A 27,422-nucleotide genomic window follows, 5' to 3' on the forward strand; every position below is an offset into this window, starting at 1 on the left:
TAAATAGAACATCCTGGATATAAAAGTATGTCAAAAACATTTACAGTTCAGAAAGGAATGGCAGACGAGGTAGGCGTATAAAATGCTATTGGATATGTGATTTTTATTTGACTCCAATTTAGGTATCTCCATGAACAGGCGACTTTTAAATATTGCAGGTTAACAAATGGTAAAACGATAATGGCGATGTCAAAGCGATGTTTTTTGCTGCTGCTTCTTGTTGTAGTTGTGGCTCTTGGTGGCGGTGTCGCGATTGTTGTGTGGATCATGAACAAAAATGCTAATGGGAGCAATATTGATGATTATGAGACGATTCCAACTGATTACGACGAGGATAATAATCAAGCAATGGGAAATGGCGGTTTTCCAAAAACAGCTGCTGAATGCATTGCGTGGTCGAAATCCAAATCGACGCCGATGGAATTTGTTGCCAAGCTCGGCCAAAGCAAACTGGCAACGAGAGAGTCCCTTGGCGCTAAAAGTGGCTTTCGCATCGTTAGAAACGCTTATTGGCTAACAGGGGAACTTGAAAAAGATAATGGGGCTCTAAACTCAATAGAAATAAGTGCCTGTCAAGGTCAAGTTCCAGTAATTGTAATTAAAATGCGACCTAAAGAAGGGCTGCAGATTCACCACGGTAATAAGGACTGGGAGTTTTACAAGCCGGTGTCTCCGATTGCGACTTGGAAGGACTACGACCGAAAGCTGGAATCGTTTTTAAAAAGATTGACGCCAATTCCATCACTGGTTATATTGGAACCAGATCTTCTGATGTACGCCTTTGATACCGCGAATCAACAGTACAGGTGGCTAAACTCAAAGTACGAAGAGGAATTCCTAAAACGTGCGCAACGCATCATCAAGTAAGAGCCGGACAATTTTCTTTGTTGTTAATTGGCAATTGAGTCCAACTATCAAACGATAACCCGATTAAATGCGTGCGTGCCTCCGGGATATAAATGTCTTGTATTTCTGATGAGACATTTTTAAGTTGTGTTTATTAGCGTTAAAAACCAATTCTTGTACATTAAATGTTTCGGACGCATTTTGGTCACTTTTTTTCTCAAATAAGTTTTTCGTCCTGTATTTGTAAGTCAAATTGTGACACTTTTTTTGCAGGCGATTAAAAAAGTCTTGGATCTATTTGGACGCTGGCAACGCAGCTTACCTGACAAAGCTTGCAAATGTCGAACAAATGGCTTTAACTCTAAATCGCTTGACAGGTTTACGGGGTGAGTACAACAGAGCAACACAACTTCGATAACCATGACAGTTTACAACGATAAACTAACTTACTACTCATGTTTACGAAAATCGGATTTCTTAAAATTGTAAAATATGTTCAGAACCCGTTTTAATTACACCAACCCTGGCGCTTCCACGTACGAACACTAGATAATTGATGCCACAGTGTTCCACGCCGATGTGTTCGGTACAGTGCAGACACGTAAACACTGCGGCAACGTCGACGTTTGAAAAACGAGACCACGGAGATTAGAGAAATTTATGCAATAAGCAACACATCGGATTATAGCATTTTCGAACGTGTCTGTGGTTACGTAACACAACGTGTGTAAAGTGGACAGGCAGGTCGTGCTAAATCCGAGAAAAGAAGATTATTTGACCACCGATATACTGTTACAACGGTATTCAAATGAAATTGTTTGCAACGCCCTCAAATAAGCTCGATCTCCAAACGAGGCAATTGTAGAATTTTTAACGTTTTCTTATATATAACGCCATTCAAATACATTTGGCGATGCGGCCTGCGGCGAGCGTGGTTTTAAAATTTCGACGAACTGCAGTTGTTGGTGGGTAATGTTTTTGCCGGATCTAATACAGCCAGGTGCTATCCGGAAAAAAGAATGTCTGCTGTACGGTAACACCCACGAAATCAAGCCGTAAACCGCCATTTGTCCGGTGATAAACCTCTTTGCAGTCGTATTCACACAACCCAACGTATTTGCTCTGATCCTGTTACAAGGAAGTCGTTAACTGGCGTAGTAAACACTAAATGGTCGCAACTAACACTAACCGCACCTCCCAAAATAATTGTGGTTTAAAGGTGTTTTCGTGGCCCGCAGCCAACGGAGATGCGCTTTACGTCTTATGAAACCATAATTATGCACCTCCGGTTACTTTGTTTACATTGACCTTGTTTTGATCGCAAACATATGCCTCGTGACCACGTTGACAACGGCGAAAGCTATTGGGTGGCATCACTTCGGGGCAAAGCGAATTGATTATGTGTTTGTTTCATCCGCTAATTATCAAGGCGTGAATGTAAGTTGGGTCTCGCTAAACTACTCCTTTATTAGTAGAAACAAGTTAGTCAAACGTTGGTAGTTGGGCTACAATTACAAAATATTGATATGGTCCCAAGAAATATACATCTGACAATAAAGGTTGATAAAAAATTTTATTGATTATTTTTTAGCCTATGCAAGTTTGTTCCTAATATCAACACTGCAAATTTCCACAGGTTTTTCTATTAACGCGATGCATTTTGTGAACCGAACATACAACGAAGCTATGGCAAGGAGAATCCACTGCAGAACTGGTCTTCACTACGTAGTTGACACCAGTAGAAACGGTGGCCAGTTTTCAATGCAGTCACTCAGCAAGATGGAAAATTGTTTGTTTGATCCACCTAATGTTCGCACGGTAGGTTATTAAGTTGAAAAATTCACTAGATATTATTCCACACTAAATTATTGAGTGCCCTGGGAATTTAGTTAAATAGTTTGAAACAAAAACACATTCCACATTCTCCAAAATGTTTAAGGGGAAAACACGTAAATCACATTCGCGTTGTCTTGTGCTGGGTTTTTAATGTAATCACTTGACAAAAATATTATAATGTAACAAAATCGTTTCGGGGCGTTACGTTGGTTTATAAATTGTCACTGAGCTTAATACTACTAAGACCAAACGAACGTACATGTGTTGTAGCCTATAATGCTCGTAATTGAAACTTGAATTTCAGTGCGTTTGTTTTTTTGTAATCTGCAATTAAGTCATAAGTTTTCGTGCCTGAGGTTTGGTTGCCACAAAGGTTTGAACAAAACGCATGTGTCAATTTGCTAGCACCAATGGCTGTTTTATCGGCTCCGTGATAATGAGCAATTATAAAATCAGCAGAAAAAAAACACTTCTCTTGGCGTCTGCGGTCAAACTCGTTTATCAAGGTGAACCACAGCCGCGGTAATTGTTTGTTCTGTCTTGCTCCTGACAACACATTGCAGTTGGTACACTTTGTGCATAAAAACGCCTTAAACAAAAGATGGTAATTGTGGGCACTTTGTGCATAAACTCTCGAGTTATGTAGACTTCCTTTACCGAAAAATTAAATTGTCGATGGAATAAAGTACACACGGACATTTTTATTAATTTAACTTTTTTAATAATGTACAGACCAAGAAAACTATGCGCAATAAATGGCATTGGCATTTCAAAAATAGATATATTTGCATATTGTTGACCACATCCATGACAACCGGCAAAACACATTCCAATTGCTTGAAAAAATTTGGATAGGGTGTGTAATGACCACATTGCAAATTATGTTACTTTCCCGACCTTGCTATTAAACGTGTCTGATGGTTATTCGCGACGTCGCCAAAATTGGCTTTTATATGTGGTAAAGCCAATTTGCTCGGAAACAGTTTATCATTACTTTTTATGAATGTATGGCGAAAGTTTCTATCCGCTTTAGTGAGATTTTTTTGCAGTTGTAGTATTTAAATCGCAAGCACTATTAAGCAAAACGTAACACTGATTGTCGGTTGTGAAAACCGATCACAATAATGCTTGAAAAATAGCAAACGTGGTCTAACTTTTCTTGAAAGTTCTTCTCGATATTCGAGCATATATATCTAAACTAAAACATTATTCAACTCTTAAGCATTTTGGTGTTATGGAAAAATCATATTGTTAACGTTACAATAACATGCTCATTTTGTTCCATTTTTTTTAACTGGTACTGTATAGTATAAGGAAAGAAAATAATGTCTGCTTATTAAACCGATATCTCTATTACATGGATCAACAGGGCCAACGTCCAGGCTGGTCGTGGGGAAGCAAATACCAGATCGGCAAGAACAGGCGCAGACGTTGGATTCATCAATACAGCTCTAGTGGTACAAATGTACAAAACGACCAACAGAACAACCAACAACAAGAACCACCTATTACACCACCTCCTGCACCAGTGCCCAGAACCTACAACCAGCCCAATCAGCCACAGCGCCGCCCCCAATACGGCCATAGAATTCACAGCACTAACCCACCTCCACTGGCGCAGCAACCCAGCGTTCAATTGAAGTCTGTAAGCGAAGGAGCACAGATTGTCAGGTCATTCCAGTCAAAGTTAAGGACTTGTGCTTCAAAAAGCACGTTTATGTCTGCTCACGACGCCAGCGTGTGGTTGAAAACACCCGGCGAGTCGGATGGACGTTTATACAACTACGGTTCGTTGCACAGTTGTTTGATAGACCATTCGATATCATGCGACGATTCCTGCCAAATGATAACAAACGGGGAACCGAACCAACGTTCGCCAGACTGTCAATGCGAACGGCGGCCAAATAGGCCAGGTGCGACGAACAACTCTCCAAACAATATTTTCTCAGGGTTTCCGTTTGGCATCAACAGGTGATGCTTGTTTTTTTAAACACATTAACCACTTAATTGCATGGCATATAAAATCGGAGTTGGGTTGAAATGGATGTGGAAGTTGAACCGCAACCGCAATGCGTTGTCAGTGTGTGAAGAAAGTTATGCGTCATTTAGCGTCTATTTTGATGAAAATGTTGCGCCAAAGACAAAGGTTTACTTTCGCAAATAGGCAATTCCTTTTTGGTTTATAACTTTACTTTAACAGTTTAGGCTATTATTTTAGAAGCCATATTCTTGTTAAGTACCTACAGAGTTATTACAAATGACAAAGTCATTTTTTGACAATTTCGGTCAATGCGTTTTGCTTTTTCGACTGATACTTTTTAAATGCAACTTTTTCATAAATAAAGATTTTTTTTACCCTGGTTGTTTGGTTGCATTCATGACTAAAAGCAATACCAAAAATATTCCTGAAATAAAATACAGCAATAGGCTGTGTTATAATAGAAACGTATTGATTAGTTAGAGCAGGGGTTCTTAAACTTTTTGGGCCGTGCCCCACTTGACACTATTTATTTATTCTCACGCCCCCCTAAAAAGGGTTAGCACTGATGATGCTTGTCTTGTTTTTTGAAAACAACATACATGGTAGGTCCGCCTTAAGCTACTGTCAAGTTAGTTCCAATCGTTAGAAAAAGCCACTTCAACACTGATAAGTTGCGAAAAAAAGTTTTTTTTTGCGCGCGCACAGAGCCACGTTGCCAGTATTTTTGTAAACTACGCATATGTTGCCCAAAAAATGTTGATGCACTAAAAGTCAAGGCAATCTCTAATGCGAAATTGCGAACAAATAAAGAATGTGCAGCCGACTATATAGTACAGGGGTCACCAAACTACGGCCCGCGATCCCATTTTTTAAGTTTGCCAAAACGTATTGATAACTTTGTTACTGTCAAAAATTAATCTAATCCTTACGAAAGTTTACTGTTACGACATGTAAAATTAATATTACCGACTTTCATAGGATTGCAACGCCCAGGATTGATCCAAAGTCAGTTTATTACGTCACAGACTAAACAAAAAGTGTTAATTGTGCGCAAACAATTGCCTTATTGTATTACTTGTGACGTAATATACAAACATTCCTTGTAAGAAGAGACTAACTATACAATTTAACAGATTTTAAATAGGCTTTTTAGAAAGACCATATATCTTTGCGCCCCTATAAAATTCGCCTCGTGGGCTAAGCTTGAGAAGACGGCACGTAAACTATGCGGCACGCGCGAATTAGTATTAACGTATCCGGCCCGCAGTGTAGAAAAATTTGGTTAGTACAACTGCAGGGACATCCATTTCAGAGTAATGAAGCGTTTACTAAACAATAACTTCGAAATCAGTGCCGACATAATTCCAATGCATTCTTTTACAATTGTTTGCAAGTGAAAAATTTGCAGCCAGATTGTGCTGCGCCCCCTTGCGAACCCTTCACGCCCCCCAGTTTAAGAACCCCTGAGTTAGAGGCATTATTTCTGACTTATAGGCTACAGTTCAAGAGTAGGTATTTCGCACTGTAGCCTAGCCCAAAGTCTATATAAAACACTGTATGTTTTATACATAGGCTACTTTGGCCTCGCCTACTGCCAGCAAATGGTTAAAAATGAATAGGCAAAATTATCTATTACGTCACACGTTTTTATTAAACACTGAACAATATAAATTTCCAAGTACGTTTCCTTTAATTAGATTTTCTTTTAAACCAAATTTTTTCAACCAAATTAAAGATTCGTTCCCACAATGAATCCGAATAATCACGAGACTTTGTAACGTTACTTTGTTCCAAAAACTTTATCGATTAATACGATTTAGCCTAACCGTTTTCTGTTTTTTCCGTTTACCCGACATAATTTAAATTCATCATTCCCTTTCAACTTATCCGGATTAATTTCAATTTTTTATCCGGCATAAATTAGAACAAAGACGTCTTTCTGACACTATGCACACTTTTTTGAAAAACTTGGTGCTCTAACTGGTATCATTTTGCAATTTATGCAACCTCGAATAGTTGTATGGAATGCAAAGGTAGGCTATATTCTCTTCCGACCACTTTGAAAGAACTCACTTTAAAAAGTAAGTTAATATTAAGCATCTTTTAAAAGTAGGCCTACTAGTTAGCCTAGGCCTATATTTAAAACTATGCAAAACAACACACTGGGCATGGTTGTAGCCTACTCGTAAATATACTAGTGCAGGGGTTCTTAACTAGGGGTGCGAGAACTGTTCCTAGGGGGTGCGGATGCTGAATCATTAAGGTTGGTTAGGTCTATTCTTTATAAATATAAAAACTATAGGGTGTGAAAATTGGTGGGTGATTTGAAAGGGGTGCAGCAAGGAAAAAAAGACTAGGAACCATGGGGTACTGTAGCCTACTATAGTGGGCATACTGAAACATACTGAAAGTTTAGTGGCTGCTGGCCTCATCTCTATTGTTAAAAGAGATCAGTGGGCTGACCTTAAAAACGTGATATTTTGCTGACCGGGCGGAAACTCGGGACAGAGCCGTCCAACCGGGACTGTCCCCCCTAAACCGGGACGAATGGCAAATGCCAAGTTCAGCTAATCAGAATAAAACAAATCCCCTTTTGTCCTTTGAACGATAGGTTTAATTGGACCTTAGCTGTGTGCTTTAGTTTCAATCATTTTTAATTTTGTCGTTACCACATTTTTACGTCAATAGTAGAAGCAGAAACAGCCGACAAGCCACAGTTCCGTTTATTTGACGGAGCAAAAATGATTGCAAACAGCACATTCCCCCTATGCATTGAAGCGTGAAGATATTGGTTTTGGTGTGCACTGTGCACATAACCGCACAAGTATCTGCACTTACTTGGACTATATCTTGACTTACTACGTTAAGTTTAAAAGCCTTTTATTGGCGCAATTTAAAAAAGAAACATGGTTACAACACTTTTTGTTGATCTGATGTCACAGCCATGTCGCGCCCTGGCGATATTTGTTAAAATGAATGCAATGCCTTGCAATATACAGACTGTAGCATTAAGAAAAGGTAATAAATCAAAATGATATTTATTTAAGTATGAATATAGTGTTGTTGCCAGGCATATTTTGCAAACTGGCCTTTTGCTCATTTCATAAATTGTGTATGTGTTCATATCTTTACTGTTTTGAAAAAGATTTACCTTAAGATGAAATTAACACTAACATATCTGCAGGTGAAAATAAAACACCAGAGTTTCTAAGCATGAATCCTCTTGGAAAGGTGCCTGTGTTAAAAGATGAGGAATTATGTTTGACAGAAAGGTTGTCAATTATGGTTTTTATCAATTGTATGTGATTTTATTGAGATTTTTCATAAGCTTAATAATGCCACAAAATTAATATTTTATGTAGTTGTATGCATTTTAACTTTCATTAAAATTTTAATAGTTTCAAGTTTAAATGTGATTTAATAAAACACTTTTAACTATTTAGCATTGCAATCTTGCGATATCTTGACACAAAATATGGATCATCTTGCTTGTATCCAAAAAGTATAAGGGCAAGAGCTAAGGTTGATGAGTTCTTAGAATGGCAGCACACAAACACAAGGTGTGTCTTTGCACATTTTTTTAATATGCAAGTTTTTACTTTTTTTTTCATTTTTTTTAATATGCAAGTTTTTTTCCGTTTTTACAGGATGTTTGCTGCAAAAGTATTTCTTGGCGAAGTGTTGTTTCCTGGTGCCATAAATATTGAACAAGCTGTCAATGACATGAATGCAATGTTAGATTCTGTGGAGTCAATGTTTCTAAAGGACAAAAACTTTATCGCTGGTAAATATTTTTTGTTGAACAAAACACTAACAAAATGCACTCATATCAGACCCTTATATGCTGCAGAAGCACTTAACTAAATTATTGCTAGTTGTACTGCGGAGTTAATATCATTCAGCTGGGTTGATTTGTCAATACAGACAGTTTGTTGCCCTTCTTTTTTTCTGCAAAACTTGCAAAAATTTTCCAAAGTACTTTATGTAAATCCATAATACTACAATTACATGTTAAATTGGGACTTAAACTGTTTCATTCTTGTTATTAGGTAAATAAGGTAAAAACAAAGCAGCTGGATTGTTTCGGTTAGGCCATGTTTTTGTGAATACATTTTATAAAATTTTTCAGGTGAAACTGTAAGTGTAGCGGACCACTTTGCAGTTTGTGAGTTACTTCAAACCACAATCAGCGGCAGAGACTTATTTAAAGACCGACCAAAGTTGCAAAGCTGGCTTGATCGAGTAAGGAAAGACAGTAACCCACATTTTGATGATGTACATTCCGTACTGTACTCTGTTAGAAGAAGATATATAAAAAACAAACTTTAATAAAGTTGTGTTAATTATTTTCCAATAGTGTCCTTGTTTAATTAACTATGCAATTTTTAATCACAAAATTACAATGGACCAGAGGCAAAAAATCGACACTGCTTTATGTTTATTTTTCAAACGTTTCCGCAAATGCTCATCATCATCTGTGAAGGTGAAATGAAGGGCTATGTCAGTGCAATTTTATAAAAAATTTATTTGTTTGAAATTTGTTCCTTTTTCTTGAATAAAAACATGGGACAAAATTCAACGACCTGCGGATTAACCAGTTGATGGCTATGAACGCAATAATATATGATCTGTCATCTTAATTTTTTTTCTTCTTTAAAGCAGCGTACAATAAAAGTTAATTTTGCGTATTTTAGAGTTGCTCCTAGAAAAGAGTTGGGTTTTACAAGCGTTTTGCCGTTTACCTGGCGGCCAAGCGCTGGATTTACTTCACATTATCGCAAAAAGATTTCACCATGAGACGGCACAGCTGTTGTTTGGGAACTTTTGCTGAGTCATTGTTATACAAGCAAAAATTGTTGTTTGACCAAGAAGTGTGCACTGTGCAGCAGTGAGCACATGTGATACACTTGAATTTGCCGAGGTGTTATATTTTTTCACCACATTTGCGTAATCATAAAGGGAGTCAGGCTCATTTGTTTTAATATGTACTGATAAAAAGTACTATAAAATGATCTTAGGAACAAAAACAGACCTATTTTTGATTTGTTTTCACTATTTAGCGGTTTGGATATAACGACCATGGTCGTGCAAACCAAACCGGATAATAATTGTTTTGCACAAACGTTACGGTTATAATATCATGTTCTGAAATATTATTGTCTGAATTTTTCCGTTACTAATGCATTACAATTTTTAACTATTGGTGCATTTTGCCGCCAGCTACATTGTTTTTATTAGATGTGTAATTTTTTTTTGGTCCACATGTTTTAGGATAAATACTAAAAAGACATGTATCGTGTTACCGTGGAACCGATACTGTTTTTTGGAATGCTTAGTGTTGTAATGTATTCAGTCATATCCCAAGAATATGTATATAATTCCTTGGCAAATTCTTATGGACTGCATGATCACAATTTAGATCCTTGCAATGCAACAAGTGTTTCCCCAGCTACGAAAGCGTTGTCAGCAAAGGTATCTGCTGCATCCAGTAAATGGACACTGTACTTAAACATCGCAGGTAGGTCATTTTTTAGCCATGAATTTTTCAAAAATGGACAGAAAGTATTTTGGGAATATATATTGCAACTAGTGTACAATTAAAATAAAGTTACATTAAAATATATGTATTGTTATTTTGCATTGGGGCACTTGAGCCAGATACCTGGCTTGGATGAAGATACTTTTTTTAACATAAAATCCATTTAGTACATGCCTAGTTGACATACATGAATTTGACCTCATGTTTCACGTGACTTAACTTGTGCAGGTGTAAGGGCTTTTTTTCTCAGCGCCATTGAGGGTGTTGGGTTACCTGTGAAACATTAAACCAGTGTACAATGTACATGTGGCATGGACTTCATGATGAATATTTTGCAGAATTATGGAGACAATCTCTAAAATTAATGTCGATATGGCTGGTTCTTGGGTTTGTTTGGTAGGGTTAACATTGCTGCCCATAACTACTAGACCAGATTCCAGAGCAATTAAAATAGTTTCATACATTATATCACATCACAATAAAATTATATCACAGTAACGATTGATTTATTTTAAAAATATTTTAATTGTGCAGGTTGTCTACCATCACTGGTAATAACAATAATTTCTGGTTCATGGGGAGATGTTGTTGGACGAAAACCACCACTGTGTGTGTCCATCTTTGGACTTTTGGTACTGGTTATTATTTACATGTTGACGATGCATTTCCAACTTCCTCTTTATGTTTTGTTGTTTGGTCGAATATTTTCTGGCCTCTGTGGTGACTATACTGCTGTCCTGGGTTCTTGTTTTGCCTACCTCTCTGACACTTCAACACGCAGAACTAGAACACTTCGAGTTGCAATTGGTGAAGTGTCAATTTCTATTGGCGGTGTCACTGGTAGTCTTATTAGTGGTGTCTGGGCTGATGCACAGGTTAGTGCCAGTTTTTGTAAAACTATGTCATGGGCATTTTCCTTTTACCACGCAGGAAAGTGAAGACATATTTTTTCGCTGTGTGTTCTTGTTTGACACTAACTATTGTAACTGAATAAAAACACAACCACTAAGGATTTGTGGCAAATTTTAACTTTGTTTTGTCTTTTCTTTTAGGGATATGTTACACCTTTGTGGCTACTTGTTGCGGGTTTGTGCTCATGCATGTTATACACTGTGTTTCTGTTGCCTGAATCGAATTTACCAGAAGTCGATTCTGTTATATGGAAGTTGAGGTAAGTATACATTCAATGCATCATTGATATTTTTGAAGATTTTATGCAGCTATTTGTTTACAGGAAGTTGTGTTCACCAGAGCCTTTTGTTGGTTTATGGAATGTTTTGCGAATAGAAACTCTTCGAACTAAATACATTTTTGGAATACTTTTTTGCTTTTTTCTTGAAATTTGCATATTTGATGGAATTGGTACATCACTAACCACATTTCAGCTTTCTCCACCATTTTGCTTCAGTAATACTTTGGTTGGGTATGTTACATTTAAATTGAAAGTTTTGGTCAAAGGATGAATATTAAACAAATGGCAATTGTAGGTACACTGTAGCTTTGTTTACTGGAGGATTTATTTTTGGAATTTTGTTTCTTAAGCTTGCTAAAAGTCGAATAAGTGAAAAATGGATTGTTACCATTGCAGTTTTTTCCAATATACTTTCAATGCTGATGTTAATATTTGCAAGAAGCATTTGGATTATGTTTGTTGGTAAGTCATTGTTGGTAATATAACTTTGTTTACCCCTTATCGGCAGCAATGCCTGACGATGGTGTTTACAACTAACTTTTACCATGTTCTGAAAAAGATAGTGTTCTGAACAAGATAATCCAAAATAATTGATAACTAAACCAAGTTTGTTCTGGTAAATGAACTTTTTTGCGTTAATAAATAAATTGTTACTTGGCAGCAACTCATAGTTTGCAAACCACTGGTCTAAGAAGATAAACTAACCTGCTTTCATTTCTTGTTTTCCACAGGTATTGGTATAGGTTGCTTGCAGGGTGCAGCTACTGTTATCTTTAGAAGTTTGATGTCAAAATTGGTGGAAAGCAATGAGCAGGGTTCAGTTTTCTCACTTATTGCTAGTTCAGAGGCTATTGCTGGACTAACCAGCTCATTCATGTTTAATGGATTGTATGCAGCAACTGTGGCAACATTTCCTTTCAGTATTATGGTTTTGGCTATTAGCATTGATGTAGTAATTCTTGTTGTCTTTTGGTAAGATTGCTATTTTACTAATTAATTTCTTTATAAAAAAACTGATGACAAATGAACTGAATTGGTAAAAGTAATTCATTCTTTCCAGGTTTATGTATGGAAAAGTTTCTCAGCATGTATTGACCAAAATGGATGAGCAAAACTCGAATCTAATAAGTGATGAGGATGAAAATGTTGAAACATGAAGTGTTTGTTTTGGTTTATTGACTACACAATTGCATTGGACCATATAAAAAGTTTGCATTGTAACTGCTTGCACAATAATATTTCAAAATTGTGGTTCATGGTTTTTGTGTTGATTATTGTCTGCTTTTATACCTCTACCAATGTGTAGTAGTTTTTGGCAAAATTTTTTTGTTAGCATGCACCACCTTGGAGTTTTTAATTGTATTTATTATGTTGTGTTGCAAAATATTTACATATATGGTTTCTTGTCATTGTTTTTTTTTAAATATTTTAAAGAGTTAAACATACATTTAAAAACATGCCAGTGTTGTAACCCTATTTTTCGCTGTGCACTTAACTTAGTTTTTGGTGGGTTTTATGAAAAGTTTTTACCATTTGTTCTGATTCCTTTTTTTTCTGCTGTTCCCCTATTATATCTATGTATTATGCACGGTAAACACATATTTTGTGCTCTTTCTGAAGCATACCAAATACACATGAATTTATTTGAGATTATGGACCCAAACATTTTTAGTGCCCTATTGTTTTTTGTTTACATAGTATTACTTGCAAAAGAATACTGTTTTAGCATTTTTTGGTTATAACAGCAAACAAAATTCAATTTTTGCATGCAGCTTTGGGGTGTTGTTACATCATATTTCACAGAGTGTATTTGCAGCAATGAAATAATGTTAAATTGTTAAAACCTATGGCAAGACTAACTTCATATCGCACCAAACTTAGCTTTCAAATTTTCATGAAAATATCCTTTTACATAATTTTGATCATTAGCAAAATATAATCATGCAGCAATGTCCATGATAAAAAAAGCAAACGATTTTCAGGTTAGCCAAGATTTAGCTGAGTCATCTAATAAATCATGACTCAGGCGTTCAAATAAGTACTTAAGTATGTTTTCTTTACCCAACTAAATTTTTTTTATGTTTTCTCTATGTTACTTTTGTTGTGTTAAAAAGAAAAAAATACTCTAGACCAAGTATTTTTAGTTTTCAGTTCTTTTGTTTTTTTTTGTCAAAAATTAGTCCTGAGCTAAACAGCACAATACCAAGCAAAATGAATATGACTTTTTCTCAGTTGATTGTTTTATTCAAACATTTTTTTGTTTAGTAACATTTTTACCAAGTCATGTGTATTTGTGCATTAAGAAGTATGGCCAAAATCGAGACAATAAATATGGCAGAAATTTGTGTGTGTGTGTGTCTGCATTCTGTAATGTAACATTTTATACTTGCGACATAATGCTTATTTGACAATAAGAGGGTTTGCAACAATATGCTTTGTAGAAAATTTTAGTGGTTTGTTAGTACCATTTATGTTTAAACTGTATTTGCAATAGAATATAATAGAATCATAAAGTGCCAAAGATGTACAGGTTAACTGTTGAACCAATCATGTTCTTTGCAATGTTTGATGTTGTTATGTATTCAATCATATCAAAAGAGTATTTGTACAATTTCTGGGCAAATGCTTATGGCTTGCATAACCACAAGTCAGACTACTGCAATGAAACTATGTCTCCTGCTATCAAAGAACTAGAAGCAAAAGTATCTGCTGCTGCAAGTGAATGGACCCTGTACTTAAATATTGCAGGTTGGCTCATATTTTGTACATTTAACAGCAAATTATATTTTTAACTATTTTGTGGATGGGTCAGACAAAAACTAAGATACATACATGGTGTACAGCAGTGGTTCTCAAACTTTTTCATTATTTTTTAAATTGGACCCTTTGCCGATATTTCGATGGCTCGCGGTCCTTGAGCCTGTATTTGTATTTCAGAAAAACGAAAGTTGATTGTAGGACTTTAGCTAGTTGTGCAAAGTTGCGCACAACAATGACCCAAAGACAGGATGTGACATCACAGACAAGACAAAAAACATTACGATTGTGCACGAACAATTGCATTTTTGTTAGTTTTTATGCAATAAAGGCTATTGTTTAGCAATGGGGAAAGTCCATTCTTAATTCTTCTTTGATTTAAACTTATTTAGGGGCACACACTGACGCCAAATAAGAATATAGAATTACTTGAACCTTTTCATGGTCCCCCCAAAGTTGCCCCACAGACCATGAATGTTCCTGACTCATAAATCATTGTGCAAAGCAAGTGATAAAGATGTCAAGGCAAGGCAATTGAATTTTTAAAGGCATGTAATTTAAAAAAAAAATTGTGTGTGCAGCTGCCAGAGGCTGGGTTTCTAGAGGTTACAATGTTTTTTGTCCCTGAAGAAAAATTTTTAATGTTGCCTTCTAAGAAACTTAAATTTGTCACAAAAAAACATTTTCCACCTCTATGGAGTAGATTTGATCTTCCACTGGATTGCTGTAATATGAATTGTATACAATGCACTGCATTCACTTGTAAAAAAAATTTTAATCACCCATATTGTAATCTTTTTCATGCAAAATGCAATAGGATGTAGCACAAAATTATGTTGTTTCTGTAGGATTTTTACCCTCACTTGTTACAACAGTCATTGCTGGTTCATGGGGAGATGTTGTTGGTCGAAAACCTCCACTGATTGTTGCCACCACTGGTCTTTTGCTGTTGGTGATATTTTATATGGTGACAATGCATTTTAAGCTGCCTCTTTACATTCTGTTGTTGGGTCGTTTTTTCTGTGGCCTAAGTGGTGACTTCTCTGCAATTCTGGGTTCCTGCTTTGCTTATTTGTCAGACACTTCAACACACAAAGCTAGAACTTTTCGTGTCGCTGTTGGGGAGGTTTCTATTTCGGTTGGAGGTGTGACTGGAAGTCTTATCAGTGGTGTTTGGGTTGATGCACAGGTGGGTGCTTTACTGTCTAGGTTTTAATTAAAATAAGAAATTATCAATAGATACATAAACATATAATGGCTATTTTCTGCAGGGCTTTGTTACACCCATGTGGATTCTCGTTGCTGGATTAAGCTTCACCATTTTTTACATACTTTTTTTATTACCCGAGTCAGTTCATGCCTCATGCGACTCTATAGCATGGAAGTTAAAGTAAGCTTAAATGAGTGCTAATATTGTTTGTAAAGAACCATTTACACACATGTTTTAGGTAAGTTTGTTAACATGTTAAAACCATGATGGCTGTGCAAATAATCAACAGTTTAACTGCTGACTACACTGTTATGCTGCCGCATAATTCAAAAATGTTAATTTTAAGAACCAAGGACAAAAATGATGCTCCACACCTTTTAGGTTTCTTTTTTCCATGTGTTACTATTTTTAAACAATCAACTTTGTAGGTTTGTGTTGGAGTGCAATATATTTCAGTCAGACCTTTATATTACCAATTATTAACTCAAGTTTGGGATCCAGGTTGGGTGTTTTTTGACTTCATGTTCTATATTTCAGAAAACTTTGTTCACCTGAACCTTTTGTTGGTTTTTGGAATTTGCTTCGTGCTGAAGTAGTTCGAACCAAATATGTTCTTTCTTTGCTACTCTGCTTCTTTCTGGAAATATGTGTTTATCAAGGAATTAGTAATACGCTTCCTGTATTTGAACTTTCACCGCCATTTTGCTTCAGTGATACATTGGTTGGGTGAGAAATGGCATGACCACTTAACGTTGATAAATACTAATCATATGTTCATAGGTACTCCTCTGCTTTATTCTCAGGAGGTTTTATTATTGGAATTGTGTTTCTTAAGCTTACTCAAGGTAGAATTGATGAAAAATGGAATGTTGCAATTTCAGTATTTTCAAGTATTTCTTCCATGCTTGTTTTAACCTTTGCAAAATGTACTTGGCTTGTTTTTGTTGGTAAGTGTGAGATTAAAGCTTTCACCCTAATAAAAGTGTTGATTTTTCAGTTTTTGTTTAGTTTAATTTAATGCTCTGTGTGTTTAGGTGTTGGTGTATCATGCTTGCAAGCTGTTTCAGCCGTGATATTTAGAAGTCTAATGTCCAGATTGGTAAACACCACTGAACAAGGTTCAGTTTTCTCACTTATTGCAAGTGCAGATGCAATTGCTGGTCTAGCCAGCTCGTTTATGTTCAATGGGTTGTATGCAGCAACTGTTGGAACTTTTTCCCCAAGCATTATGCTTTTGGCTGTTGGTATTGACATCATGATTTTAGCCATTTTCTGGTAAGGGTTTTACTTGTGTTTTTTAGATATGCTTTCTTTTGTAAGAAGTATTGTTCACCATTGTTTGCAGTTTGTTTCACAGAGTATTGTAGAGATTGTTGGTAGCTGTGTGATATTGTATTGTATAAAATTAACACCTTTGTGCCACTTTTGTCAAATCCAATCTTTTGCATCATAGTCACTGTTTCAGGTCACATGTTTTTCAGGTTTTCATATGGAAAAATCTGTGCATACCTAGTTTCTAAACCAGATGAGCAAAATTCCAGTTTGATCAATCCAGATGCTATATCTGTGAACACATAAGTCCATAGTTTATGCAGTATGTAGGTGTTGGATCACTGCAAGCTAAATTGTGTGGTTGCATTTACAAAAATCATGTTTTTTTCTTTTTTATTCACAAAAAATGTTTTTTTCATGTATCTTTTAACTTGTTTTCATGTATCTTTTAACTTGTGAGTAATTGATGTGTTGACTTTGATTTTTATGATAGATACTGTAGCTTACTGTTTTTCTTATTAGCTCTAGAGAGGAAAGTGTTTTTAACACAAAACTTTTATCTCTCAGGGTATTTCATTGTACTGTTTTTCACCCACCCCCTTTTGCCACGAAATTTTTACTGGATGGGGATGAAACTTTCACAAGTGGTAGATAACCATATCTGTCATCATCACCTTACCCAACTGTTGCTGGAAACCTCAGCTGGGTAGACTGTACAACATACATTGTTTTTGACACAATTTCACAGGATTGTTGTTTGGATCGTCGTTTTTTCGAAGTTGAGACTACATTATAAATGGTTAAAATTTAGACAGTTTGTTGAATGTGGAAATCTTGGGTGATGTTAAAGTAAATGTGAAATTGAATCATGGTTTTATGGCATTTGAATTAGATACATTCAGACAGTTTATACAATATACCACTTTGAAGTGTCAACTGTTGTGTTTATGCTATAGCCCCGCCAACCCCCTAAATTGGTCAAACTATTAAACATTGCTTAAATTAGATGAAATTTAGACTGTTTGTAGATTATACCATTGTGAGCAGCAGAAAGTGGCCAAACTTTTTTATATTGTTGGAATTGGATTAAACCCAGACTTTTCATGCGCTATATTATTCTGTTGTGAATGTTGCTTTTGACCTACAGCACCTTCAGTTACTCCATTGTTCCCCAAAATTGTGTTAAGTTTGTAAACAATGTATATTTATTATAGTGGTGTCCCTTCCCTGAGGGGACGCATCTTTTTCTCCTGTGAAGTCATGCACTTCTGGCATAAAATGTTTTGATTGATTTTATAATTATCGATTGTTGTTTCACCCTGCAGCCCCAACATTTACCCGACTTGCTCTCTAAAATGGGTGAATTTTTTTAAACAATGTCTGAATTAAATGAAAATTACATAGTTAATACAATACATCATCCAATGTGTTTTGCCCTGTAGTCCCACCTTCACCTTACTAGCCCCTAAAATGGTTTATTTTTGCAATCAATGAATTAGATGTGGCTTGTGCAGTTTGTACCTTCTATAACATGATAATGTCTGCAAACTTTTTTCTCCCTGTTTAAACATAGCACCAAAATTTATCATAGTTATTTTGTAAAATGTGTTATTTACAACTTTGCATGTATGTGGGACCCATGAGTTTTGGCTTGCAGAAACAACTGAGGTTATACAAGACAGTGGATAATATAGGACCGATTACAAAAGAAGTGTTGGTATATATGATATACATGTATGTGCAATGGCAATATGTGCTAAGCCACCCTTCTAGTTTACCTTTATGTTTGACTTAAAAGCATTAATCTTACTGCTGCATATTTAACTACTTTGCATGTGTGGAGACCCATTAGGTTCTGCTTGCAGAAACAAACATAGTTATAAAAAATATTTCCAAATATAAGACCCATGTATAGTGAATATATGTTTTTTTTCAAAATATGTAACAGTGCATGTGCAATGGATATATGTGCTTAAGCGTATTGTCTCCATGATATCATAAATGTATTTTCTGATCAAGTATCATAATTTTAAATCTCATTGTGCCAAAAATTTATGTGAAGACTAAATGTTCTTTTGTTCTAATGGTGCTTATGGACGTGCAATACAAAAATGTAAATGCAAGTAATTTATTACAAGCATTTTATGTACAGTATGATGTTAACAAACTATTGTGCATACTGACCAGGTTAGAAACATCTAGATAAACTTAACTTGCAATGGATTTATTTTTGACAACCACTTTTACCAGAGAATGGGTTATTAAATGTCTATTGCTAAAATGCCCCTCAATGGTTGGAAATGTTTAACTCCTTAAAATTGCAAATGTTTTCCTTATTATTAGTAGACTGCAGAATGCTTATCATTATAACCTGTCTGTCAACTATTGCATACCATATAAACTGAATTAACACCTAAATATAGGCTGACACTGCTTGAAATAAAATTATAATTGTCCAGGTTGGAGTAGTAAAGTATGGTTACACAGTTAAACGCTAAAATAATTTCAAATACTATTTACAACAGGTTTAAACACAATAGTTTTTACATAATGTAGAATATGTATTCATTTTCTTTTGAGCAATTCAAAACATGCATTTCAGTCTTTTTTGTTTGGTAACATTTTTTCAACAAATAAGTTCAAAATCTGCATCTCAGCCATCTAAATGATTCACAAAACAGAAATAAAAATGTAATATTTTATTGTAACTTCAATATTTTTTGTCACAACATTTTCCCAAACTGTTAAAACGCAACCTTTTTATAAGGATTTACATTTCATGCACTACCTTTTTGATCATTAGGTTAACAACAGTAATATGATTGTATTCAGCAACAGCATGTGAGAATCACTTGGTGATAATGATGTGTATGTTAAAGATGTGGCTGAACTCGAGATAAAATTTGTGTTGCATAGAGTGATAAATGCTCTTAACTACATGACAATTTTGGAGATGGCAATCTCATTTCTTAAAATCACAAGGAATTTAAAGTTCATTTTTTTGCTTCTTTTTCGGGGATGAATGTTTAGTTTTACACACTGTGGAGCACATCATTTTGTAGACTCCAGAACTGTTTTCTTTCTTTTGCATTCTGTAGATTTTGTACTCATCATGTTTTTCAATGTAAGCATAACACATATCTGATAACCTGCATAATAAAGCAGTTTAGATATTAAATTTGGTTCAGTAAGTATTTTTATGAAAAGTTTTTACCTTCTAGGCCATGGTCCACCACCCTGCATGATGCCTGGAACATCAGCATAGTCACTACCAGGGTATGCAAGATGCTTTACTCCGTCAATTTCTTTTATCCCGTAGCTGCTCCAGTCCTTGTCAGAACAGATTGTTTCAAACAGTTCCAGGATACGATCTTCACTAAGATCTTTTTTACCTTCTTTAACTGACTTGTATTTGTCAATGACACCCTAAAGTTAAAAAAGCAATTGAGGTAGGTAGGTAGGTAGTTTGTATTTGCACGTAAATGAGGAAAAAGTTACAACGAAATTGAGTTTGGGTTATTCTTGTAATACACAAAAGTATGAATAGTTGGGTATTTACAACTGTTCATGTACATTATGAAGGAATAATAGTTACAGGGTCTTAGTACTTGGAGTGTTGGAGAACTGCAAAACGCCTATTTTGCAAGTAAAGGGGTACAAATTACAATCTATGTCCTTACCTGAAGCGTTGTAGAAAATCTACTGGCAATAGCTTTGCACGCATCACATCGTAGGTTGGTTGGCATGTAATTGGCTTGAGTTTCTTCGTCTGATAAATCTGGCGGTCCAAAACTTATAGATCCTGACGTACCGTCGTTGCTACTAACGCTTGGTTTTCCCATTTGACCACTGCACGTCCAACAGTACAACAACAATACTGCTGACATTAAACATTTTCGTTCCATATCGTATCTTCAGTTGATCTAGTGTTTGTTTTGTATGTCTCAAACTCTCAACGCAGTTTTGGTGCAATTTATTCAAGTAAACGAGAACGCCGTTGTTGTGTTGCAAGTAGTGTTCCGAACAAAAACTACTTTTACATGAGGCACTAAAGTTTTAAAAGGACACGTCGCGTACAAACAAACTATTCAAACACCGCCGCCCGATGTTTCACTTCCCATGGGACCAGCGTCAGTCAGCTGTTTCTAACGATTGGTATTATCTGTGTGCAGCCAGTCGTAGCGAACTAAATTACTCAAGCGAGGCAACAAGGTTTGGGATGCGGTAGAGCTACTAACACCATAACGCAAATGACAACCAAAGTCAATTTGGTTATATCTCCAAAAATGCTCGCGGTTAGGGCTATTAGGGTCGGGGTAAGGTATTAGCACTTAAAATTCAATAAAACTTACCCAAAAAATTAGTAACTAATGTAAAAAATTTAAAAACTTATTTCCCAAACCAACCCATTTATAGCCGCTAAATAAAAAAATCAGCTCTTTACGCCCCCTAATCGACTTTGGTTGTCATTTGCGTTATGGTGTTAGTAGCTGTACCTTGGGATGCACAAGCCACAAAGAGTATTAAAAACTTCTGGGTTTTAAACCATTTTTAAGTTTGATTCAAATATAGTGGTATTTTTAATAGTGTCTTAATGTATCTTTTTCTGAGACCTTTGTTTCCAGTGGCTAAAAAGTTGCATTGTTTGTGGGCGTCGTACCTCCGATGGAAAACGCCCCTATTTTTGGAGGTGGGTCTGGATCATTGACCAATAAGATGGCGGGTTGCCAGAAGAACTGATTAAGTCGTGATTGTCGGGTGACCGCAAGCCCGGGACGTATCACGTTCACACCAAAGGCACATGTTTTCCTCACTGGTCGACATGTACGCATAGAGCTGGGCGAAACTTGATCACAGAAGCGAATGAAACTATCTGCGTCATCACGATGCAACAAATGATTTTACTGATAAAAAACTGTGCAAAGATCACTATTAAAGTTACATTTTAATGTTTGTTAGAATAGTTTTTACAATTATGTTTGGTAGGAGGTGTGATTTGTAGCTGTTGTTCACTTGGTAACTCGTAACTGTAATAGTTTTTTTTTAAGTTTCAGACATCACTTCATATACTTATTTACATATATATTTTGCATTGTATTACATCTGTGTTGTATCAACATTTAAAAGAAAATGGTAAGTTGTCATTTTTGAATTAGTTAAGAATTGGACTACTTCATAGAACTGTTCTGTATGTGAATCTATTTTTGTTACTCTTTCACAGACATACTATGAATCAAAGGGTGGAAAGGTAACCACTGTTTTATTTGTTGTTGTATCAATAATTTCATGGTATTTAATTGCTTGTAATGATTTAGCATGAAAAGGGAGAGTTCAAATCTTTTGATCATGTGACATTTTGGGTTGGAAACGCTAAACAGGTGATCTTGAAATGAGAAAAGGATGTGTTAAATGAAAGAAAACAACATTTTTTAACCATTATTTAGGCTGCAGACTACTACTGCACACATATGGGATTTGAGCCCATTGCCTACAAAGGGTTGGAGACTGGTGAGCGAAACATAGTGTCGCATGTGGTTAGGTATGCACATTGTTTGTTTGTTTCCAAAAATGAAATAGATGTAAAGCAAAATACTCATATTACAGGCAGGGGAAAATCATTTTTGTTTTTTCATCGGCTTTAAACCCTGGTAACAAGGAATTCGGGAATCACTTGGAAAAGCATGGTGACGCTGTCAAGGATGTTGCCTTTAGTGTGGAAGACTGTGAAGCTTTAATGACTGTAAGTATCATACCTATGTTGTCACATGAACAAGATTTTGTCATATTTTGTCACCATTTGGTGAGTTGTGGTAAAAAGTGCCCCAGTTACTATGTGCCAAACAGGAAAAGGGGTTCGGATTTGCAGACAAACACACATACATACATATGTATGACATAAAAAGGTTTTATGTTACCCTTTATTAGTATTGTGTACAATACACTCTTTTAAAATTATACAATACACTCTTTTGTGTGGTGTTGGACAGGTGACAAAGACCAAAAGAGGTATTAAAGTGGTGAAGGACTTATGGACTGAGAGTGATGATGACGGATCAGTTACATTTGCAACTGTACAAACATATGGCGACACAACGCACACACTAGTTGAACGAGGAAATTATTCTGGCATTTTCCTACCTGGTTTCAAAAAACCTCTCCTGGATATTCCATTTTACAAGACCTTGTAAGTTGTTGTTTGCCTTTTTTTGGATTTTAATTTTAAATGGTTACTTCATTTTTAGGCCCAAAGCCGGACTAAACTTTATTGATCATGTTGTTGGGAATCAACCTGACCTGCAAATGACCCCCACAGTCCAATGGTAAGTTACATAAACATAACCAAGTTTGTTAAGTTGATAATACTTCTTTTACAATCATTACATTTTTTGTTTGCCAATGAAACAGTAGTTTAAATCAGGGCTTCCCAAACTGGGGGTCGCGACCCCGGAAGGGGTCGCTTAACAAACTTGAGGGGTCGCAGAGAGCTGTACCAATTTCTGCAAAAAGTAATCAATACACTGGCGCGGAGTACGGGGGTGTGAGGGTGCCGCACACCCCCGGCCTTTATCTTTGTATAACGTCAAAATCGCATCTTTGTTCAAGTTACGTCGGTTTTAAAACGTTTTCAGCCAAGCGCAAACGCGCTTGTACTGACGCTATTGATCGAACAGACGTCGGTTGAAACGCAACAATTGCAATTGTTTTAAAATACCCAGGCATTTTAATGCAGCATAAACATGATATATAGAGTTACAAACGTTTAAGGATTGTTTGGCGCAATAACTTTCTCTGAAAAAAAATATGCAATAAATTTCCGATTTTCAAGCAGTGTTAAATATCTGTTTTCAAAGCACTGCAACGGCCTAAACTTGGTTCAAGGTGAGCTCAGTTTAGGCGTCAACAATACACGATTTGAAACTTGTATTGCTTTTACTTTATTTTCCGCCCTCACAAATTACTTAAAACCTAAATCGTTGTGAAACTTGCCGACTCGGTAAATCGTCCTTTACGAACGTGCGTATGTTCTCGACGCACAGCAAACGTTCAAACCACACGAAGAAATTGTGACAAGTGCCCATTTGCAAAACAATCTGTCAGAAACTAAGGCTAAAGCACGTAAAAGTTATCGGTGTTTGAACGTGTAAAGTAGTAGACTCCGAGTACCGGTAGGTTGTTTTTAGTTTTCGCTCGAATTCGGCGTTTCAATAAATACAACAAACGTTTTTTTCGCATTGTTTATCATATTATCCATGAAGGGTCGCGAAAAATTTAAAGAGATTAAAAGGGGTCGCGATCAAAAAAGTTTGGGAAGCCCTGGTTTAAATGATGGTTTCAGACACTGTGTGAAGGAAACCTAAAGCCTAATTTGTGGTTGGCTATGAAAAGAATGTTAAATACATCTTATTACTGAGTAATTTTTAATGCGCTGATCCCAATAACATTATTTCATGAGGTCTCGTTTTAGGTGCTAACCCATGAAATTGATTAAAAATACCTGAATATTACCCATGAAATTTAAGTAATGTTTGGTGCTTCAATTAATGTCATATAAACTGCCCCAATATGTAATTTGTGTCCCAACCAAATTATCCGTAGAAACAAAGTGTTTTGAACTTATTAAGGTACGAGGACAACCTTCTTTTTCATCGGTTTTGGTCGATTGATGATAACCTTATGCATACCGAGTACAGTGCACTACGTTCAGTGGTAGTTACAAACCACCAGGAGACAATTAAAATGCCAATCAACGAGCCGGCTGATGGGAAAAGAAAAAGCCAAATCCAGGAGTACTGTGATTACAACGACGGTCCCGGTGTACAGCATATCGCACTGAATACGAATGATATTATAACCGCAGTAAGGTTGACTTGTTATTGTCATTAAGCATTAGTTTAGGCATGGTTTATTTTTGCCTAATGTTTTGCGAGTAAAGGAAATGAATGCACTGCATTAGTTGCATGCCTTTTGTTGCTGCTTTTTGAATGGTTTTAATTACCGTACCGCCCAGGATGCAGTTTGTCTGTAAGTAGCTAAATGCAAAACTGCTTGGTAAATCTTTATTTAAGCGACTTTCTCAAGTAGTATTATTCGTTCAAAGCTTGTGCTGGCTAGATAACCAAAAATAGTTTCGTTGTGTACAGCACGCACCACATTTGAAAATCAAACAAAACTCGAAATCATGCTACGGAGAATTTCGCTGACGCCTTTTAGATTGCGACATCGCGATTCCGATTGTATTACGCAATCTTATATTGTATGTCCTGTAGTGATTGACTGATATGACATCCTGGCGTTATGTGCTGTAACCTGTAACGTGAAGAAATATAGAAGCTGCAGCATTACTTCCGTTGCTGACAAAATATCTCCGTTTTTTTGTTTTTAATCCAAGTTGTGTTTCCTCGCGTCATTGTAATACCTGTCCATCGTTTTTATGTAATAAGCTTTCAACTTATTTAACTGTCAGTGTGCAATATGTAAACATTTCGCCACTATCTGCAGATAACCAACCTCCGCAGCAGAGGCATGGAATTTCTGACAATACCTGACGTTTATTACGACAAACTTCAAGAAAATTTATCAAAATCGAAAACCGTTGTGAAGGAAGACATGGAACTGATTAAGGTGTGCTTCAAGTTTCAGCATTAACATGTTCTAAACCAAGGGTCGGCAACCTTTTTTGCACTGCGGACCGTTTTTGAAAGGGAAACTTTATCGCGGACCGGTCTTTAAAAAAACTACAAATATTTAGCAATAAAAACGCTCAATTAGTTTATCACCCCCGGGATACATGGGCAAAATGTTTCACAGCATTTAACCTGAATTTTACGGCCCGGTAACAAACTGCTCGCGGACCGGTACCGGGCCGCGGACCGGCGGTTGCCAACCACTGTTCTAAACAACATACCGCCGTTTTTGAGCAACATATGATATATTTTTGCTGCAGCCTTCACGCAAAGATCGTGGGAGTGTTTCTTGAAGTTGAGGTATTACATATACAGGCCACAGGGTGTTGCAAATGGTAAATGTTTTACCCAACCCTTAAACTATTACGCGTGTTTGCTGATCCTTGGTGTATAACAACTGTCACAGAAGCTTAAATGAAATAATAAACCTTGTTTTACAAATACCGAAACATGTTTCCGTCACGGTATATTTCAGAAAAACCGCATTCTAATCGATTTTGACGAAGAAGGTTATCTGCTGCAGATTTTCACGAAACCCATGCAGGACCGGCCCACATTCTTCTTGGAAGTCATAGAACGCCATAACCACCAGGTAATAAGCACGTCTTACATTAAGTGGTTTTTATACTTGTGTTGTTTCTCGCCCAGACTTGGACAACTAGATCATTGTAGTTATGTAATTCGGCAAATTAGAGCAAAGTGGTGGTAATTCTAATCTAATTTAGAAATATCGAGTAAGCAAGAAACCAGTATTCTATGTATTTGTACAAAGAATCCAGGGAATACAGGAATGTGAAAACTAAGGGAGCTGAACGATTGCGATTGTCCGCCATGTCAAAAAAATTGAGCCTCACGAAAATCTCAGATCGAAATAATGGACAACTTTCGAAGTAATGCTGCTAGTGAACTAGTTGATATGGCGACCAGATTTGTGATATAGTGTAAAATGTGCAAAACTTAAGTTGGATGGTACATTCGAATTCTAGTTTAATTTCTAGTTTTTAAGAAAATGGTAATTCTAATTCTAATGTAATTTGAAAAACTGACAAAAAAATCTAGTTGTCCAAGTCTGTTCTCGCCTTTCAAACAGGCAGTTGGATAGGAATCGCCCCCTGCTGTTCACAAAATTCACAATCAATAAATTTTCTACAGCAATGGACCTGTTTTATGAAGTCAACTTGGGATTTCAAATTAAAATTTGTCAAAATGTTGAAAACATTTAACCCAAAAATTACCCAAAAAAGTCGTTTTAAATATAAAAGCTTCTTTTTATTGCAGGGTTTTGGTGCTGGTAACTTTAAGACACTTTTTGAATCAATTGAGATTGACCAAGCAGCTCGTGGTAACTTGGTGTAACAAAACGGAGAGATGAAATTACAAAAAAATGTACATTAGCCTTATGCTGTGTGTGTGTGTTTATTTTATGTGTAACTGTGTATGCATACCTTACGTTTTGTGGATTTGAAAAACATATTTGTTTCAAATAAGGAAAAACACTCTCGGACTTTCATAAAACCATCACTAATTTGTGTGAATTTTGATCTATTTAGGGTCACAAAAGTTTTTTTCCTTGCCCATGCACTTTACCGTTATACCTGTTTTTTCCCTTTTGACTTTGGTTTTGACATTTCGAGATTATTCGTTCAGTTTAAATGTTCACCGAGAGCAAGCCGTGTCCAAAAGTTTTTATTCGACGATCGTACTAAACCTAGAGCTTTCAGAATTTATCTGATATTTTTAATCCACCAAACTGCGCTTATGTAATCACTGTCAATACACACCGTACCAAGCATGTCTGTGCGATACTGTTTGTTCAGTTGAAATGCCTCTTTGTATGCGATCATATCCGTCGTAGACTTCCTGACACATTGGGGTACGCCCATAAACGTGAAGACCAAGACGGAAATGGCTGTCCATCGTCAGTAAGTTACAAAGTGTTACAATAATAGAGCAGCGCACAGGGAGTGGGCCGCGGTTGTACACTCGTGATATATTAGTCGCTGATAAACTAGTAATCGCCTTTCTTGTACAAACAAACGTTTAATTAGATTAGATTGCCTGTGTTAAAAAGACTTCAGCAAGACAAAACTAAAATAACTGCCATA

The 27,422-nt window shown here is 36.2% G+C and overlaps 6 protein-coding genes across 8 annotated transcripts; 5 read left to right on the forward strand and 1 right to left on the reverse strand.

The window, feature by feature from the left end:
- Positions 1-5,042, forward strand: LOC145209207 (uncharacterized). Its single transcript, XM_080079475.1, has 4 exons — positions 1-863; positions 1,120-1,232; positions 2,483-2,664; positions 4,052-5,042. Exons 1-4 carry the CDS (start codon positions 181-183, stop codon positions 4,655-4,657), a joined length of 1,584 nt encoding a protein of 527 aa, XP_079935601.1. The 5' UTR covers positions 1-180; the 3' UTR covers positions 4,658-5,042.
- A 2,289-nt stretch (positions 5,043-7,331) lies between these two features.
- LOC145209214 (glutathione S-transferase theta-1-like) lies at positions 7,332-9,351 on the forward strand. The gene is made up of 5 exons (XM_080079485.1): positions 7,332-7,681; positions 7,848-7,935; positions 8,107-8,223; positions 8,311-8,447; positions 8,793-9,351. Exons 1-5 carry the CDS (start codon positions 7,570-7,572, stop codon positions 8,990-8,992), a joined length of 654 nt encoding a protein of 217 aa, XP_079935611.1. The 5' UTR covers positions 7,332-7,569; the 3' UTR covers positions 8,993-9,351.
- A 54-nt stretch (positions 9,352-9,405) lies between these two features.
- On the forward strand, positions 9,406-13,739 carry LOC145209208 (proton-coupled folate transporter-like). Its single transcript, XM_080079478.1, has 7 exons — positions 9,406-10,181; positions 10,737-11,077; positions 11,255-11,373; positions 11,437-11,625; positions 11,690-11,856; positions 12,126-12,366; positions 12,455-13,739. The coding sequence occupies exons 1-7, from the start codon at positions 9,953-9,955 to the stop codon at positions 12,549-12,551; spliced, it is 1,383 nt and encodes a 460-aa protein (XP_079935604.1). The 5' UTR covers positions 9,406-9,952; the 3' UTR covers positions 12,552-13,739.
- A 75-nt stretch (positions 13,740-13,814) lies between these two features.
- LOC145209209 (proton-coupled folate transporter-like) lies at positions 13,815-21,681 on the forward strand. 3 transcript variants are annotated; one of them, XM_080079480.1, is made up of 8 exons: positions 13,815-14,142; positions 15,000-15,340; positions 15,423-15,541; positions 15,899-16,087; positions 16,142-16,308; positions 16,396-16,636; positions 16,843-16,988; positions 17,201-21,681. In XM_080079480.1, the coding sequence occupies exons 1-7, from the start codon at positions 13,917-13,919 to the stop codon at positions 16,937-16,939; spliced, it is 1,380 nt and encodes a 459-aa protein (XP_079935606.1). In that variant the 5' UTR covers positions 13,815-13,916; the 3' UTR covers positions 16,940-16,988; positions 17,201-21,681. The 3 variants fall into 3 exon arrangements, with proteins under 3 accessions (XP_079935606.1, XP_079935605.1, XP_079935607.1); XM_080079479.1 differs by having other exon boundaries at positions 16,843-21,681; XM_080079481.1 differs by having other exon boundaries at positions 16,142-16,206; positions 16,843-21,681.
- On the reverse strand, positions 19,318-20,801 carry LOC145209215 (marginal zone B- and B1-cell-specific protein-like). The gene is made up of 3 exons (XM_080079486.1): positions 20,314-20,801; positions 19,848-20,059; positions 19,318-19,782 (listed from the first exon to the last, which is right to left on the reverse strand). Exons 1-3 carry the CDS (start codon positions 20,536-20,538, stop codon positions 19,620-19,622), a joined length of 600 nt encoding a protein of 199 aa, XP_079935612.1. The 5' UTR covers positions 20,539-20,801; the 3' UTR covers positions 19,318-19,619.
- Positions 21,681-27,109, forward strand: LOC145209210 (4-hydroxyphenylpyruvate dioxygenase-like). Its single transcript, XM_080079482.1, has 11 exons — positions 21,681-21,766; positions 21,855-21,881; positions 21,949-22,011; positions 22,078-22,172; positions 22,238-22,373; positions 22,621-22,817; positions 22,876-22,953; positions 24,256-24,490; positions 25,133-25,255; positions 25,793-25,909; positions 26,596-27,109. The coding sequence occupies exons 1-11, from the start codon at positions 21,764-21,766 to the stop codon at positions 26,671-26,673; spliced, it is 1,152 nt and encodes a 383-aa protein (XP_079935608.1). The 5' UTR covers positions 21,681-21,763; the 3' UTR covers positions 26,674-27,109.
- The last annotated feature ends 313 nt before the right edge of the window (positions 27,110-27,422 follow it).

The sequence above is a fragment of the Phallusia mammillata genome, chromosome 1 (assembly GCF_965637545.1).
Source record: "Phallusia mammillata chromosome 1, kaPhaMamm4.hap1.1, whole genome shotgun sequence".
In the NCBI taxonomy this organism is placed as follows: Eukaryota; Metazoa; Chordata; class Ascidiacea; order Phlebobranchia; family Ascidiidae; genus Phallusia; species Phallusia mammillata.

What these genes read in the sequence shown, in the direction of transcription:
- LOC145209207 (XM_080079475.1), top strand. Translation starts at nt 181, where the DNA reads ATGGCGATGTCAAAGCGATGTTTTTTGCTGCTGCTTCTTGTTGTAGTT. An exon ending in CGTGCGCAACGCATCATCAA is followed by an intron (nt 864 to 1,119) that starts GTAAGAGCCGGA and finishes CTTTTTTTGCAG; the next exon opens with GCGATTAAAAAAGTCTTGGA. An exon ending in TCGCTTGACAGGTTTACGGG is followed by an intron (nt 1,233 to 2,482) that starts GTGAGTACAACA and finishes AAATTTCCACAG; the next exon opens with GTTTTTCTATTAACGCGATG.
- LOC145209214 (XM_080079485.1), top strand. Translation starts at nt 7,570, where the DNA reads ATGGTTACAACACTTTTTGTTGATCTGATGTCACAGCCATGTCGCGCC. An exon ending in TGGCAGCACACAAACACAAG is followed by an intron (nt 8,224 to 8,310) that starts GTGTGTCTTTGC and finishes CCGTTTTTACAG; the next exon opens with GATGTTTGCTGCAAAAGTAT. An exon ending in GGACAAAAACTTTATCGCTG is followed by an intron (nt 8,448 to 8,792) that starts GTAAATATTTTT and finishes AAAATTTTTCAG; the next exon opens with GTGAAACTGTAAGTGTAGCG.
- LOC145209208 (XM_080079478.1), top strand. Translation starts at nt 9,953, where the DNA reads ATGTATCGTGTTACCGTGGAACCGATACTGTTTTTTGGAATGCTTAGT. An exon ending in ACTGTACTTAAACATCGCAG is followed by an intron (nt 10,182 to 10,736) that starts GTAGGTCATTTT and finishes TTAATTGTGCAG; the next exon opens with GTTGTCTACCATCACTGGTA. An exon ending in TCTGTTATATGGAAGTTGAG is followed by an intron (nt 11,374 to 11,436) that starts GTAAGTATACAT and finishes ATTTGTTTACAG; the next exon opens with GAAGTTGTGTTCACCAGAGC.
- LOC145209209 (XM_080079479.1), top strand. Translation starts at nt 13,917, where the DNA reads ATGTACAGGTTAACTGTTGAACCAATCATGTTCTTTGCAATGTTTGAT. An exon ending in GTGTTTGGGTTGATGCACAG is followed by an intron (nt 15,341 to 15,422) that starts GTGGGTGCTTTA and finishes TATTTTCTGCAG; the next exon opens with GGCTTTGTTACACCCATGTG. An exon ending in TTCAGTGATACATTGGTTGG is followed by an intron (nt 16,088 to 16,141) that starts GTGAGAAATGGC and finishes ATATGTTCATAG; the next exon opens with GTACTCCTCTGCTTTATTCT.
- LOC145209215 (XM_080079486.1), bottom strand. Translation starts at nt 20,538, where the DNA reads ATGGAACGAAAATGTTTAATGTCAGCAGTATTGTTGTTGTACTGTTGG. An exon ending in GATTTTCTACAACGCTTCAG is followed by an intron (nt 20,060 to 20,313) that starts GTAAGGACATAG and finishes TTTTAACTTTAG; the next exon opens with GGTGTCATTGACAAATACAA. An exon ending in GGTGGACCATGGCCTAGAAG is followed by an intron (nt 19,783 to 19,847) that starts GTAAAAACTTTT and finishes TTTATTATGCAG; the next exon opens with GTTATCAGATATGTGTTATG.
- LOC145209210 (XM_080079482.1), top strand. An exon ending in ATAGTGTCGCATGTGGTTAG is followed by an intron (nt 22,173 to 22,237) that starts GTATGCACATTG and finishes CTCATATTACAG; the next exon opens with GCAGGGGAAAATCATTTTTG. An exon ending in AAGACATGGAACTGATTAAG is followed by an intron (nt 25,256 to 25,792) that starts GTGTGCTTCAAG and finishes GGTATATTTCAG; the next exon opens with AAAAACCGCATTCTAATCGA.